Source organism: Haliotis rufescens, unplaced genomic scaffold, assembly GCF_023055435.1.
Source record: "Haliotis rufescens isolate VD_foot unplaced genomic scaffold, xgHalRufe1.0.p SCAF_5, whole genome shotgun sequence".
In the NCBI taxonomy this organism is placed as follows: Eukaryota; Metazoa; Mollusca; class Gastropoda; order Lepetellida; family Haliotidae; genus Haliotis; species Haliotis rufescens.
The window spans coordinates 47,525,226-47,541,452 of record NW_025964223.1 but is presented as its reverse complement, the minus strand read 5'-3'; the positions used below and the strand labels follow the sequence as shown (position 1 = coordinate 47,541,452).

The window sequence follows — 16,227 nt, the reverse complement described above, 5'->3', positions numbered from 1 at the left end:
ATCCACTACACCAGTTTGTCACTCATATATGAATTTCAAGACCTAATAATACATCTCAGCTATGAGGCTTTCATTGTTCCTATCAGTGAGATTCCCCCCCCCCCCCCCCTTCTCTCTCTCTCCCTCCCTCCCTCCCTCCCTCACACACACACACACACACACACACACACACACACACACACACACACACAAATCTGAATAAATGTATATTTAACAAACATCAATCACAGACATAATAATGTCATTTTTTGTATAGCATTCATTCCTGACAACAACTATGATTGACCTGATACAGGTTTCTTCAGTGTATCCCTTTGTGTACTCACATTATCCCAGATATCTGGCTCCTTCCCATCGTCGGGACGTTGAGCTGGTGCTGAGCTAGGCCTCATGGTCTGCCGGGACATGCCTGCAGATACACAGGGTTTACTGCATTAACCAGACGTATCACAAACATCCAAAGCTTTGATCAAAATAAAGACATAGCATAGTGTGAAGTAGACTTGATCTCCTCCCTCAACACCCCACTGCTGTTGTGGGACATGGACCCATCATTAACCCTGCCACACCCACCTTGTGTGAGGGCTGTCAGGGTACACTTGATCTCCTCCCTCAACACCCCACTGCTGTTCTGGGACATGGACCCATCATTAACCCTGCCACACCCACCTTGTGTAAGGGCTGTCAAGGTAGACTTGATCTCCTCCCTCAACACCCCACTGCTGTTCTGGGACATGGACAGCAACAGGTTGGCCCCACCATGGCGGTTGAACAGCTGCTTCAGGCGGTAGTCACTAGTAATCAACATCCTCGTCAGGATGATAGCTGTCAGTAGATATGTACATCATTGAAGTCAGTGTTAAGATGACTAAAATTTTTGAATGTTACAAATTTCACATTGTACAGCATGAACATCCAATATATCTCTCTCATCTCATGAGTTTTGTTGAAGGTTTGAGCTTATGGGGTTTTACAGTGATCACCCACAGACTTTTTTCAGGCAGTTACTTTGACAGCATTTCATGGTCTCTAATATTTTGTTTAGATTTCTAGATATATTCAGGGAGGAAAATGTTTTTTCTTTAAAAAAAATGAAAAGTAGCTAGGGGAACTATAATAATTTATGTGTGTTTTGTAATGGCATGTATCACAATAGTGACCGTTGAAGTAATGACATCTGCAGAATCCTGCGGATAGGCCTACATAGAAAATTCTCATCCCTATGTAGTATTATTTTACAGCTCATAGAGTTACAAAAAAAATCAACTTTTTGTGTATAATGTCACCACTTTTGTATTGTTACGGCATCCATTGACTCCACTGTGGCATAACTACTGATGTGGCATCAGTATCATCAAGGCTCACCAATAATCTCCAGCATCTCGTCATCTTCATTGATGCGCAGGAAGTCAATAAGGCGGGGGATACACCCCAGCTCCGACAGCTGCATGTGTGTTTCAACCTGACAATGATCATACAGGGTCAACATGGCATTCACCGATATATACCACTCAAAAGGCTTCATGGACTACCCAATTCTTTCATATTACTACAGTTAATCTGTCGTGGGTGGTCCTTAACTTCTTTTGAGTAGTATATGAGGCAGCATATGTGAGTGAGTGAGTACGGTTTTACGCCGCTTTTAGAAATATTCCAGCAATATCACAGTGGGGGACACCAGAAATGGGCTTCACACATTGTACCCATGTCTGGTCTTTGGCGTGACGAGCGAACGCTTTAACCACTAGGCTACCCAACCGCCCCAGGCAGCATATGTATTTTCTTAGGTAGACATATTATGTTCATACAAAGGGCATAACCAATCAAGTTCATCTACAAGAAGATGACTTTGAACGTTTATTTTATAACATTTTGTAGTTTGCAGTGTTACCTTACTGTGGTGAATCAACATGTACAAAGACCACTGGCACTAACAAATCTGATCACATTTTTCTGACTGTAACTACCAAGTTCTTATGTGCAATCAATATCCTCATGCAATTTTGATCTGTCAAATTCCTCAAAGGTAATTAACAGGAAGACTTACATTTCCATGACTGACAAGATCATGAATCAAGAGGAGACAACTCTTGCGGACATCTCGAGATTTGCTGAACAGCCCCTGCAGGAGTTGACTTCCACAGTTGTCCACCGTCACCTTGCGACACTGCTGGGCAATCGGCTGGGTCAGGTCAATTGTCGGCTGACCGCGGCCAAACTTAGAAACTGACCTGTTTCTCTGACTCACATCTAGTCATGTACAAGAATACAGTGGCATCAGGTGTCTGACATACTAGGATAATTCATCAACACAATATACAATATGAGTCTTTTTATACATATGGAAATAGAATATACAGGCCTGCATTATATTCATATCCTTGATGGAAATGGTTAAATGTATTTTGAAACATTTTAAAAATATGACTATCTTTTAAAAAATAAAAGATATCTGATTAGTTTTCAATTCAGTTATACAGGCTAGGTCAGTGAACGAATAGGGGCATTTGCTTTCTCACCATAAACAATCTGCTTTACATCAGCTTGTTTGCATGTGATGATCATGTTTGCATGTACAAGTTGTACTCACTGTATGTATCAGCTGACGAGGGGCGAGACCCTATGGCTGACCTCATCACCCCTGCCACTTCAGGGGACATCCTGTGCAGGGCGATGTTCATCTTCCTGTCCCGCTCCTTGTGCGTCTTGGCAGACTGGGGCCTGTAGCAATGCATAGACACAGTTAAACTATAGTTCAGTACACCAGTCAATACCATAGACATTATTACACTCACTTGGGAGATAGACATGCTGTGTTTACAATGTACAATGTACTTGTAGAGGGTTTTTTTTGCACTAAAATTAATTTGTAAATGCAGTGGAATAATCTTATCAGAAGATAAACGACTGTACAAAACAGTTATTTCATTGGGAAACATAATATTACACAATATAAGCAAAATCCAGGTGAGCCAAATATCAAATAATTATAGCACTCCTGCTCCATCAAATGAAAGCTTGGGGTAACATGACTAACAGTTTCCATGTTCTTTATTGCGTGTGTGTGTGCATGTGTGCTTGCGTGACTGCGTGTGTGGAAATTTGACAATTGATCGCCCCATATCATTGATAGGTATATGATAAAGTAGCCTGGCGTCCCCCTCTGGGTGATATCCATTTCAACACTCGAGATGTTAGCTATATCATATACAAACAACCTTAAAGACTGATTCCTCAAGAAAATAAGCTTACAAAATACAAGGCATCGGATCATCAATCCTATTTCTTTCATACTGTGCCCTGCTAATCATTCTTACGTTTATCAATGATTAAAACAGAATTAGTTCTAAAATGACAAATGCCCAGTTTTTGATACAATAGCAGAAAGTAGTGTATAGCTGACCTGAGCCTTGGTTTGTAGACATTCACAGGTCCAGCGTTTGACCCATTGGATGTGTGGAGGTCGGAGGCCACCAGCTTCTCATCAAGGGGCTGAATGCCACACCTCAAGATCATGGCCGCTGTCTCCTGGAGGATTACAATAACTCATTACTGTAGGGTGACTTACAGCCAACACTATTCAGTCTTTGTGTAGGTAAATCAGTGGGTGAAGTGGAAGCCTCATTTATCAACTCTTGCTTCCTGGATACATCCAAGTCAGGATGCACTGGGATCCACCTGCCATCTCTCGATCTCTGCCTAACCACATATGTAAAATGCATTACTGGGACAAGGGGAGGTGGGGTAGCCTAGTGGTGAAAGTATTTGCTTGTCACGTGGAAGGCCTATGTTCAATTCCCCACACGGGTACAATGTGAGAAGCCTATTTCTGGTGTCCCCTGCTGTGATATTGCTGGAATATTGGTGAAAGCAGCATTAAACCATACTCACTCATTCACAGGAAAAAAATTACCACCAACCCTCTTGGCAAACACAAAGTTCAGTTCCTATTTTGAGGACTTTCAAAATATCCCATGAAAGCTAGAGGATCTAAATATTAATTTCTACTCAATTATTAATTTCCATGGCATTCCCACTGGATCTGCGGGGGTGAGTTACAGGTTGATTGGAATTAATATGCTTTGGGATATTCAAAGAGTTATACTTCATAGAAACAGTGCATTATATATGTCTGCTGTTCTATCAAATGATTGATCTCGGGATAATAATTACGTAGAACCTTGAGTATTCACCTGGTGTATGGAATCTGGTGCAATCCAAAGGAAGTTATTCTTATCATTAGTCTTATTAGCATATTCACAGTGAATGAATTAACAAAGTTTGGTACTTTTAAAAAAAAACCTACACAATAAGTTCAATTTGTAGTCAGAGATCAAGCTGTAAAGAACAAACTTGGTTCAAACATTGATGAAATGCAAACTTTTTTTATAATAGTCACTAGGCAATTATATACCCCATCAACACTGTGTTTGTTAAAAATCTGTAACATACACAAGAGAATACTAGCTATTATGTAAATTTCCAATCTTTGCATGGTCACTATACAGTGAGTGAGTGAGTTGGGTTTAACATCGCTTTTAACAGTATTCCAGTCATATCACGGCGTGTCAGGTTAATGTTGGAAGAAAGCTCGAAGTGATGCAGGTCTCAGAATTTTACCACTTCTGTGAAACCCACGAGCTCGGGTATGGTGCCGACAAACCTAGAAACATAATCGGGGTTTCTGGCTTGCCCAAGGGACGCAACTCTGCACAGAAAATCGCGGCACCTTAGACAACTGGGCCACCCGTGCCCCCTCACTATACTGTGAATCTGGTATTATCAATAGCAAACTGAACTGCAACTCATTATGCAACATATCTAAATTATTAAGGTGGACACTGCTTGACAATAATTTACAATATATTCTTTTACAAAAGAGTGTACTTGATTCCCATAAATGTTGGACATATATTGGCAAGGTATGAAATATCCTCTCAATAGACATCAATGTACCAGCTGAAGTAATTATTATGTTAATATTAACACCCAAAGACTTAGTGTGAGTGAGTATGGTTTTACATTGCTTTCAGCAATATTACAGCAACATCACAGCAGGGGACCCCAGAAATGGACGTCATACATTGCACCCATGTGGGGAATCAAACCTAGGATTTCGGTTTGACGAGCAAATGCTTTAACTACAAGGCTACCCATCATCCCTCAAAGTTTGGGAACTCTATATGAAGAACATTATCCATACAGAAAGAAGTGGCATTATTAACTCAACCAAAATGTTCCCTTTTTCATGTAGACTCACCCTCAAATCTTCATTCTCAAATGTAACAAAGGGAGAGACAAATCTGAAGAGGTCTTCCTCGTACAGGCCTTTTCGTAGCAACCTGCGATCTGCACTGGCTTCTTTCTCCGCCAGCTCCTGCTGTCTTCTCTCTATCACCTCTGCTGCGTCCGTCGTCGACTGTCGCTCAATACTCTGTGTAAGGTGGGGGTTCTCCATTACCCACAATCCTTCCCTTGAACGTGAAACCGACTCTCTTTCAGGTTTCTCTACAACAGTGTTTTTTATGAAGTTCTTGTTTGTGCAGGTTGCCACAGACACGAACAAGAAAAATTCCAGCAGGCTTTTAACGAGGGTGATTTCTGAATCATTCAAGATGTCACCTCGAGGAGTCTTGCTCCTCCGACCTGACATAGGTGAAGGACATCGCATGGATTGCCGTGAGCCAGGACGGGCTGACAATGGATTGCATCTGATTTGAACTTTTTCTGCAAATTTGGATAAAAGAACAGCAACTTGACGACCACACGTCGTCCAAACTTCTGCTGTAAGCTGTCGATTCACACCTTTGAGTTTGTTTCTGAAAAAAAGAATATTTTGCTGTCACTACAAGTCAGCTGAATTCTCTAATAAAACACAATATCATAAGAATAGGCAGCTGGTAAAGTTGCCAAGCATGCAAGACAATTAGAATCTTATGTGACAAGAAAAAGGAGTCAATAAAGAAAGACAAGGGTCCTTGTAATAGGGCCAAGGAAATATAAATAACCACCTTTCACAGAACAAACTCAAAAGTGTCTTAATATGTTTATAGCTGATTATCGCCAAAATATACCAGCCAGTGTGGTGTTTTAGGTACAGAAATCGACAAGTCTGCTTTTAACCCTTGCAAAAAAGCTCCATCCCGAAATACTTTGCTTCCTGTGATCTGATCTGGAGGTAATGAAGGTGTCATGATTTGCACCAAACAGATCATTTCCGATGTAAACATATCGACAAGTGGAGCATATTGACGGATGTTTATGTCATAAATGCATTTAATGTTTATGATATGAGATATGAGAATGCCCCTATATAGCGACATACATGTGCATGTGCTTGTTTCCTTGACTAGTCTGGACTAATGTCACTTTTCTAGTGCTAGCCCACTGGACACCATGCTTTAGTTTAACATGAATATCCCACTCATACACATTGTACTGACAGTGCTGACCAGTGCTTATTTTATCCTCTTAATGCGAAGCAGGGTAACAAGAAGATCCATCTTTTAATGTCTTTTGGTATGACGCAGTCAGGGATTGAACCACTGACTTTCCGTTCTCCAGGCAGATGCTGTATCCATTAGACCAAGGAGGCTCTGCCTTATAATGAACACAGATACAGGAGCACTCAAGAATGAACATTGCATGATGTTTTTACTGAAGTGTAACGTGTTCATTCATCTTTAACACTTCAATGTGGTTACAGCTAAATTCTTACACATCTCACCTCATGTTTTCATCATCTGTCAAGTCTGAAGGATCTAATTTCTGAATTGACTTGGTCTTCTCAACTGGCCACTGGGTGAGTTTGGTTGCTATGGCAACAAGCGATGCTAGGTAACCAAGTTGGTGACAGTTCCACTCGGTGGTTGGGTTGTCATCTATCATCAGCTGCTTGTTTAATGGATCCTGTTTTATCATTGCTGGAAATAAATAGCTCAAGTCAAGTCGTGTTCTCATCAGATCCAATGACACCCAGTCATCAGTGTTTGTTTGTTGTTTAATGCCACACTCCGCCATATTCAACATTTATATGACAGTAGCCTGTAAATAGTCAAGTCTGGACAAGACAAACCAGTAATTGATAATATCAGCAAGAATCCACATTGTCAGGGCATGCTGACACACTATTAACTAAGTCACTGGGTCTGACCACCTGATCCATTAAGTGAGTGAGTGAGTGAGTGAGTGAGTGAGTGAGTGAGTGAGTGAGTGAGTGAGTGAGTGAGTGAGTGAGTGAGTGAGTGAGTGAGTGAGAGTGAGTGAGTGAGTGGGTGGGTTGGTCGATGAGTGAGTGAGTGAGTGAGTGAGTGAGTGAGTCGGGTTTAATGCCGCTTTTAACATTATTCCAGTTATATCACGGCGTGTCAGCTTAGTGTAGGAAAGTCAGAAGTGATGCAGGTCCCAGACGTTTACCACTTCGGTGAAACCCACGAGCACAGGTAAAGAAAAGAAAAATACCAATTACAAACAAAATCCCATTTTTTCCCAACTCCAACTTTTGAACCCTATATAAATCCCAGATAGTCCGAAGAGTTATCGGCTACCTTTTACTGAGGCAAAGATCAATTGTAAGTTAAATCATTATACTCAGTGTATAAATAGTATTGCAACAGTTTCATAAACTACTTTTTACTTCTCTGAAAAATAGAATTTCCTTGACTCACTCTACATACTGACAGAGTCTTACATGTCAACAAGTCCTTGATTCAACGCTTTGTTTGGGAAGATGTCAAGGGAGGTACTGGTACCTCTGAATACTGTCTGATATAATCAACATTTACAGCAAAATAAATGTAAATTTTAGTTTTTATGTCCATTGCTCCTTACCATTCAGTAGTGCAGCATTGATAACTATCACTATTTATCACATCATAGATGTACATGTACTGTTAATTGCAATGCATCGATAGTTAAGTCTATCTTTCCATCCCTTCCTAAACACATGTCTATTGAGATGAGATCAGCTCACAATACATTCTGACAGAAATAATACCTACAAACAAACCATAGAGCTCACCATGTTTAGTTATCAGCTTCCCAATGAGAGCGAGGAACTGATCAAATGACTGCCAGTTCCGTGCCTCTGCCTGGTGTTTCACTCTGACAGGGTAGACAATCTTGGACGACCCCCGCGCAGTTGTGTCCCCAACTTGATGGAGGTGGTCCTCCTCTGGGTGCAAGAACGCTGTGAAGTGTTCCATCACCGTGCGGGCGAGCGAGCCTTTACGACACCCACACATCGTCTGGACTATCTTCCCTGCAACCTCGCGCACTTTCCTGGACAGAATTTTGTTCATGTAAGTTAATGTAGTTTTATACCAGTAAAACCACACAATTCTTTGAGTGTAATTCAAGAGCAGACTCAAACAAAACATAAAATTCATGAGCCATGTGAAAGGTCACAAAAGTAAAATATACTAAGTGTTGGACCTCAAAGGTCATCCAATCACATTGTGTCCATCATATGAAGCCATTGTGACGATCAAATCCTCTTTCCAATCACCCTTAGAACAAGCATAAAGTACTGACGACTTGTTTCCGGATGACTCACCTACACTTGGAGTCCCTCATCAGCTGCATCACGTACAGCATCAGATCCTTGTTGTTGATAACGTCGGCTACTTCGGCGTCATCCTCCACCAAACAACACACCAAGTAGAGAGCTTGCCGCTGCACACCACTGCAACACATGCAGAGTTGACAAGTCATAATCCTGTGAGCCATATAGTTCAGAGTTTTTAAATAATTCAAATGCTTTTCATCAGTTTTTAAAGTTTTGAATGTTTCATTAACTGTTCATGGTGCCTAACTTCACCTACAAATATATGAATAAATGTTCGTCAACCCCAGATACCCAAAATAGTTTGCCTAGTGTTTGAGAATGTTGCTTCATATATTTCTATCAGAAATATACAACTTCAAAGGTACATTACCATGGTCCGTCAACAATCATCGATGTGGTAGATCTAATGATGTTCTTGTCAATCATATCTGGGTATATAACATCAGTTTGACGATAAAGGTTGATCACAATCTCCACAAATACTTCCTGAAATATACCATGAACAAATCCATGAGACCATGTCGTGTATTATGAAACTGTATGCCAAGGTGAATAATCAATGCAGTAAAACCTGTTAATAACCTAACCCGGCAACCTATGCAGGTTGTCTCAGAGACGACTAAATAGATGGAGTGGTTAGGGTCATTGACTTGGTTGATTAAATGTCATCATACCCTGACAACGTAGGATATCGTTCATACTATCAACCACTGGTTTGTGTGGTCCAGACTTGATTATTCACAGGTCCCCATCATAAAGCTTGAATAATGTTGAGTGGAGCATAAAACAGCAAATAAAGAAAAGAAATTCCTTACGATAATGGCCTTACATCATTATCTGCTTTTATGTCTTGAGTTACTTATAACACTTTTGGTAACAAGGTAACAAGGACAAGATTTTGACACAACTCTAATTTACAGAGGAACAAACTTTGAATGCAAAGTCATGTGGACATACGTCATTAATATGTTATTGTATGGGTGTTTTCATATCGGCCTTGGTATAGGTCCTTGGTCAGTCATATTGGCCCGAGGCAACGCCGAATCCAGTACAGCCTGACGAGGGCCAATATGACTTAAATATGCTCCTCATCATTCACACTGGAGTGTGCACGTGGTAGCACAATGAAAGAATCAATACTTTAGCGTTTCAATCATAAAAGGAATAAATTAGGGGTACCTTCATTTTTGAGCTGCTCTCCTTTAATTCTTTGACAATGAAAAGAAGTTCCTGACCCACCAGTCCTGCAGTGCTCTCATGTTTTGACAGTGTACGGAGCACACAGCAACTGGCATATTTCATCTCTAGTGGGTGCTCACTGTAGAGAACTCTCAAGAGCACCGCCATCAACACTTCATCAACAGCCTCCATCAGCTTGTCAGCAACTTGACTGTGAGAGAACAGCTGCAAACAGAGACAACTGCATCTTCACATCAAAAACATTTTACGTCTATAACACAAAAGATTCCAAATAAATATATTTTGAACCTCTGTTTCCTTACATTTTTTTAATCATAATTTAAACAACTAAACTTACGTATAACCTCCCCACCTCTCTCTGAACCATGTGGCTCTCCCTGAACCCTCCTATTGCCCCTGAGCCCTGTTACGCAACCTGATCCTCTCCAACCTGGTCCTGGTTCTTCATGATCCTCCTTAAATCCTGAGGCTCTCCCTGAACCCTGTGGCGCTCCCTGATTCTCCCTGAACCCTGTGGCTCTCAATGATTCTCCCTGAACCCTCAATGATTCTCCCTGAACCCCGTGGATCTCAATGATTCTCCCTGAACCCTGTGCCTCTCAATGATTCTCCCTGAACCCTGTGGCTCTCAATGATTCTCCCTGAACCCTGTGGCTCTAAATGATTCTCCCTGAACCCTGTGGCTCTAAATGATTCTCCCTGAACCCTGTGGCTCTCAATGATTCTCCCTGAACCCCGTGGCTCTAAATGATTCTCCCTGAACCCTCAATGATTCTCCCTGAACCCCGTGGATCTCAATGATTCTCCCTGAACCCTGTGGCTCTCAATGATTCTCCCTGAACCCTGTGCCTCTCAATGATTCTCCCTGAACCCTGTGGCTCTAAATGATTCTCCCTGAACCCTGTGGCTCTCAATGATTCTCCCTGAACCCTCAATGATTCTCCCTGAACCCTGTGGCTCTCAATGATTCACCCTGAACCCCGTGGCTCTCAATGATTCTCCCTGAACCCTGTGCGCTCCCTGATTCTCCCTGAACCCCGTGGCTCTCAATGTTTCTCCCTGAACCCCGTGGCTCTCAATGATTCTCCCTGAACCGCGTGGCTCTCAATGATTCTCCCTGAACCCCGTGGCTCTCAATGATTCTCCCTGAACCCCGAGGCTCTCAATGATTCTCCCTGAACCCTGTGGCGCTCCCTGATTCTCCCTGAACCCTGTGGCTCTCAATGATTCTCCCTGAACCCAGTGGCACCCTGTGACCCTTTTAACTCCCATACAGATACAGATACATATACATATATAAATATAATGTACCTTATCTGCTGCCTTGAGTGCAGCCACCTGTACCCTAATGCTGTGAGGTGATGAAAGAACTGTCAGAAGATCATTGAATATTTCTTCTTCAGCCATGATGACAGCGTTATCCTCTTGACAACACAGCTGCTCTATCAACAGCAGACCTGCTTCTCTGAGTTCTGGTTTGGTTCTACGTAACAGTGCTTGCAGCTGCATCAAAGGCAATAAATGTTTGTCAGGATATCCCAAAACTTTGCTACATCAGAGGCCAAAATTCTCAAAAGCTTGAGCAACCATTCCTAAAACCATTCCTTTTTACCACAAATGCTGTCATTCATAAACAACAAACATGATTTTGGTGACCATGATCAAGATGAGACATATAGAACACACACTCATGTTTTATTCTTTGATATAGCCTATGTCTCTGTGCTAGAGTTGTCTCCCTTTCAAATACTCATGTCCAAGAAAATAGAATAGGGTCCTTGAGTCAAGGTGCTGTAATTAATGGCACGTGAGATTCTCTTAGGACTAGGAATGTCATCGTACATTGCGAAAAGACGATACTGTATCAATACAAACTATGAATATCGACACTAACTTAATAATTCCCTGCCACAGAAGCATTAAGCATGGAAAAGATGGACCATTAGAAGGCAGAAAACTTAATTTAATGGTTCAGCCTAGTTCATATTTTGCATTAAAATGATTAATACATTAATATTTTATCTATACACATACAGAATAATTAACTTTATAATTTTATTTTTTTTATCAATATATATTGTGATGCTTTTGAGTCAATATATCTATATTTTATATTTCCAATCAATGAAAACTCTATGTCGGATCCCTTATTACCTGAGTCAGAAGAGTGATTGTGTTATAAAGATATCAGATCTATAGTCCACTTATTGTGAATCTGTTGCCAAGTACCTTCCTGACTTGTTCTGCCATTATGTAATCTGTAATGGTGTGGTTGTTAATGAGTCTGACCATTGTCTTCATCTGAGAGGCACTTGTTGCACGAGTCATATACCGCTCCATTAATCTCAACATGTTATCGATTGTTAGAGCATCTGAAACATATTTCATTACATACATCATTAGATTTTTGTTTGTTAATGCCACAGTCAGCAATATTCCGAGATATCACGGTAGACTGCAAATAATTGACAAACCACTGACATCAGGGTAAAATGACTTGAAATGAACCAATTGTAAGAGCCTGACCCAATCCAAAGTAGTCACCTCTTATGAATAGCTAAACAGTGCTGGGGATCTATTCTAACACAGGTCTGAATGGAATCAACCTGGAGAAATTACAATCTAAAACGATGCTGATGGGAAGAACCACAGAACACATAGACGTAGAAGCACGGTCTCATTAAGTCTACATACTGACAGTTTAAGAAACCAAGGTGAATGGGGTATCAAGGCGCCAAGTTCTGGTAACCAGACTTCAGATTTACAAGCAAAGTAACGTTCTGATTCCCACTTGGATCTTGCCTATCAACGTCTCACTAATCTCACCTTCATCGTCAGTGTCACTGTCGCTGTCCCCGCTATCTAAAGCCATTAGTGCTGACTTGGCTTTGCCGGCGGCCTGCACGTTTCTCTGACACTCACAGACCACACACACTGGTGGCAGGCCCCGGTGATGCTGGTAGTTCTCCAGTCTTGCCAACACTGCGTTGATACTCTCATGATCTGGGTCATGCCTGGAAATATATAGTGAAATATACCAGATATAAAGTACTGTAAATCATGAAGTTAATGTGGCACTAAATTACTGAAAGCACCAAAACCTAGTCTAAAATCAGCCATAAAATTAATATGCGTAGTCCTGTGGGTACCCGGGTCCTACTCAGGAGTCGCATGACCCAAGTACAAGAGCTACCTGCCCCCTCCCTATAGCCTTATTTTAATGATTAACATAAAGAAATACCCTTGTAAATGAGTGAGTGAAAACTAGATTTAGTTAGCAATAACTACCAAAGCTACATCACAATGAAAATGTTTACAAACCTGTAGAGGTTATGAATTCTCTGATGAAATCCTCCTTGGGGCACTTATTACATTTTCCTTGCTCAAGAAAATCTACATGACATAGTTGTAACCATTTTTCCTTAATAAGAAATGTTACCACACCAAAATCTTTACAGTGCCTCACCCTGAAAGGCACCCCGCGCCAGGGGGAGTAACTCTCACCCAAATCACTTTCCATATGTCTAATGCTGAAGGAATGTGGGGAGGTGGGTGGCCGTGCCCCAAGGAGGATTTCATCAGAGAATTCATAACCTCTACTGGTTTGTAAAATTCTCTTTGAGATTAAATCCTCCTTGGGGCACTTATTGCATCAAGATAGACTCCTAAAGATAATCTAGGAAGTGGCATCTGTCAGCAACAAGAGTAAATAAATACATCGTATTCTGATTATTCAATGAATAAAAAAAGAGTTCAATAAATGGAACCAACCTTATCGTGAGGCACCACCGTCAAGAGGCGGGGGCTAGAGACAGGGCGTGGTCAACCATACTCTATGAAAGAAATAGCCAGTAATGTGTGGCTTATCATAATTCGAGAACTCGAAACCCCCCCCCTCCTCCGCTTTGTTTGAACAAGTAAGATGGGGGCGAAGATCACGCGAGACTTAACCTGCGCAAAACTAGGTCAGAGGTTCCCCGAAGATCGAAGGAGTGCGTGTGCAGATACGAGTATTATCGAGTAGTAAGGACTGATATTTATCGACCGCAGAAGATAAAATCCAGACCATTACTGAGCAGTATAACCGGAGGACGATCTAAAATCTCGAAGGCTGAATCAGCTAGAGATGTAGAACTTTGCCCAGTTCGGAGAACTGACTGACCAAACCGAGCACGCTCGCTTGAGTGTTTGTCGAGTTGGTAATGTTTGATGAACATGCTTGGCTGGCTCCAAATAGCCGCGGAGCAGATCTCCTCAATGGGCAGAGCTGCGGTATACGCTTGTGACGTAGCCACTGCTCTAACTGAATGAGCCTTCAACCTGGTAGGGGGGTCCCTGCCTTGAAGCATATACGCTGTACAAATGGTTGAAACTATCCACCTTGAGATAGATTGTTTGCTCGCAGGTGAGCCAGCCTTCCTACCGCCGTAACAGCAAAATAGTTGGTTATCCTAACGGATACCCTTAGTTCTGCTGAGCATGTCTTGCAGTGGTCCCCGACGAGGAAGGCTGTTAAAGAGCAGGTAGCTCAATAGGAGCGGTCACGTGGAAGGCGTGTGCGACCTTAGGACGGTAAGAGTCTGGCAGCCGAATACTGACTCGGTCCCGGTGGAAGACAGTTAGTTCGGGATCAGCTGACATTGCAAGAATGTCGTCTACCCTTCTGCAGGACGTTACTGCCACAAGGAATGCTGTCTTCCAGCTCAACAGCTGAAGAGAGAGAGACGACAGATCCCGAAAGGAATGACCGGACAGCCAATCAAGAACGATTGACAAGTCCAAAGGGGGACTGATCCGCCGCACAGGGGGTCAGATCCTGTCCACACCTGCTAAAAAGCGCTGCACCCAGAAGTGCCCCGTCGACAGGGCGTGAAAAGCTGCAATAGCTGTAGAGTACGCCTGGACTGTCAATGCGGCCAGGCCGTCATCTAGTCGCGACTGGAGGAACTCAAGCATGGCTACGAGATCTGCAGAAAAGGGATCTGCAATCCTTCTATCGACACACCAGCGCCCATAGCAGGCCCATCTATCCTCTTACTGAACGTTTGTCGAATCATTCCGCGAAGCCAGTATTGTGTCTGCAACTCGTGCGGGAATACCGCTCTTCTGGAGGCGATTCCTGACAGTGGCCTAGCCACCCATTGAATCCTGGGATTTGGGTGGAGGGCCCCGTTCTGGGATAGGAGGTCCGGTCATAAAGGTAATAGAACAGGAGGCTGAGCCAAAAACCTGAGTATTACTGGAAACCAACTCTGCGCCGACCAAAGAGGTGCCAGGAGAACAAGTAGTCGCGCAGGCTGAGTGGCTAGCTGAGATAGGACCTTGGAAATCAGAGGGACTGGCGGGAATGCCCACAGAACGTCCGTCCAATCTAGCTGGAAGGCGTCTGGTGCCACCGACCTCGGGTCGGGGACTCGGGAGCAGAACGTTGGTGTCTGGTGATTCACCCCAGACACAAACAGATCCACCTGGAACGACCCGTATATCTGGGAGATAATCCCGAATATCCCCGGGTCGAGCCTCCACTCGTGAGAAGCGAGGATCCGGCGAGACAGAGCGTCCGCACGGACGTTTTCCACCCCCGAGAGATAAACAGGTATCACCCTGATATCGTGAGTGTCACACCATAGGAGGAACTGCCACGTCTCTTGGAGAAGCGACGGAGACACCGTTCGCCCCTGCTTCCAGATGTAAGTCATCGCCGTTTGGTTTTCCATCTCTAGACGAACCACTTGGCCACGAAGCAGATCCAGGAAGCGTTGGAACACCAACCTGACCGCTCTCAGTTCTAGCACATTGATGTGCAGTTTGATCTCCTGCTGGGACCATAGTCCCGAGGCAGTGTGATTGTTCAGAATGCCTCCTCAGCCGGAGAGTGACGCGTCTGTTTGAACTGTGAGAGAGACGGAACGGGAGTGTCGAGGGGGAGCCCCGGGGACAGATTCCCAACCTGAAGGTGTGTAATGAGCCACTGCGGAGTCTCAAGAACAGTCTCGAGATCTTCCGAGTTCACCCAAAGTCGATGGAGCGCTTGTTGAATGGGTCTCATTCTCAAGCGCGCCCGCCAAACCACATCCACTGTCGCCGCAATGTTGCCCAGTAACTGGAGCCATGTACGAGCAGTGTGTCTTGTGGACAGAAGGAACTGGGAAGTAACACTTCTGACCTTGACTATGCAATCTTGTGATAGAGATACATGTTCGCTCACTGTGTTAAAGTTCGCCCCTAGGAAGACAAGATTCTGAGTAGGGCTCAGATCTGACTTCTTGAGATTGACTATCCACCCTAGAGTGATCAGAATGTCTATCACTTCTTGTGTAGCTATCTGACTCAGGGACTGCGATAGAGCTCTTAGTAACCAGTCGTCGAGGTACGGATGGCAGAACCGACCTTTCGACCTGGCCACTTGGGCAGGAATCATCAGCTTGGTGAACCCCCTCGGGGCCGTGGAGATCCCGAAT

General features: G+C 43.1%; 1 protein-coding gene across 2 annotated transcripts in view; it reads right to left on the bottom strand.

Annotated features, from left to right (window-relative positions):
* Positions 1-16,227, bottom strand: part of LOC124137130 — a 46,436-nt gene that overhangs the window by 3,457 nt on the left and 26,752 nt on the right. For both annotated transcript variants that reach the window (XM_046503307.2, XM_046503308.2), the window contains exons 3-17: positions 12,593-12,780; positions 11,996-12,138; positions 11,078-11,269; positions 9,746-9,970; positions 8,937-9,052; positions 8,555-8,683; positions 8,021-8,280; positions 6,728-6,923; positions 5,261-5,819; positions 3,404-3,528; positions 2,591-2,721; positions 2,048-2,250; positions 1,366-1,462; positions 670-825; positions 327-409 (exon numbers count right to left, since the gene is read on the bottom strand). In XM_046503307.2, the coding sequence (XP_046359263.2) occupies positions 327-409; positions 670-825; positions 1,366-1,462; positions 2,048-2,250; positions 2,591-2,721; positions 3,404-3,528; positions 5,261-5,819; positions 6,728-6,923; positions 8,021-8,280; positions 8,555-8,683; positions 8,937-9,052; positions 9,746-9,970; positions 11,078-11,269; positions 11,996-12,138; positions 12,593-12,780 (2,803 nt within the window). The remainder of the gene's footprint in view (positions 1-326; positions 410-669; positions 826-1,365; positions 1,463-2,047; positions 2,251-2,590; positions 2,722-3,403; positions 3,529-5,260; positions 5,820-6,727; positions 6,924-8,020; positions 8,281-8,554; positions 8,684-8,936; positions 9,053-9,745; positions 9,971-11,077; positions 11,270-11,995; positions 12,139-12,592; positions 12,781-16,227) is intronic.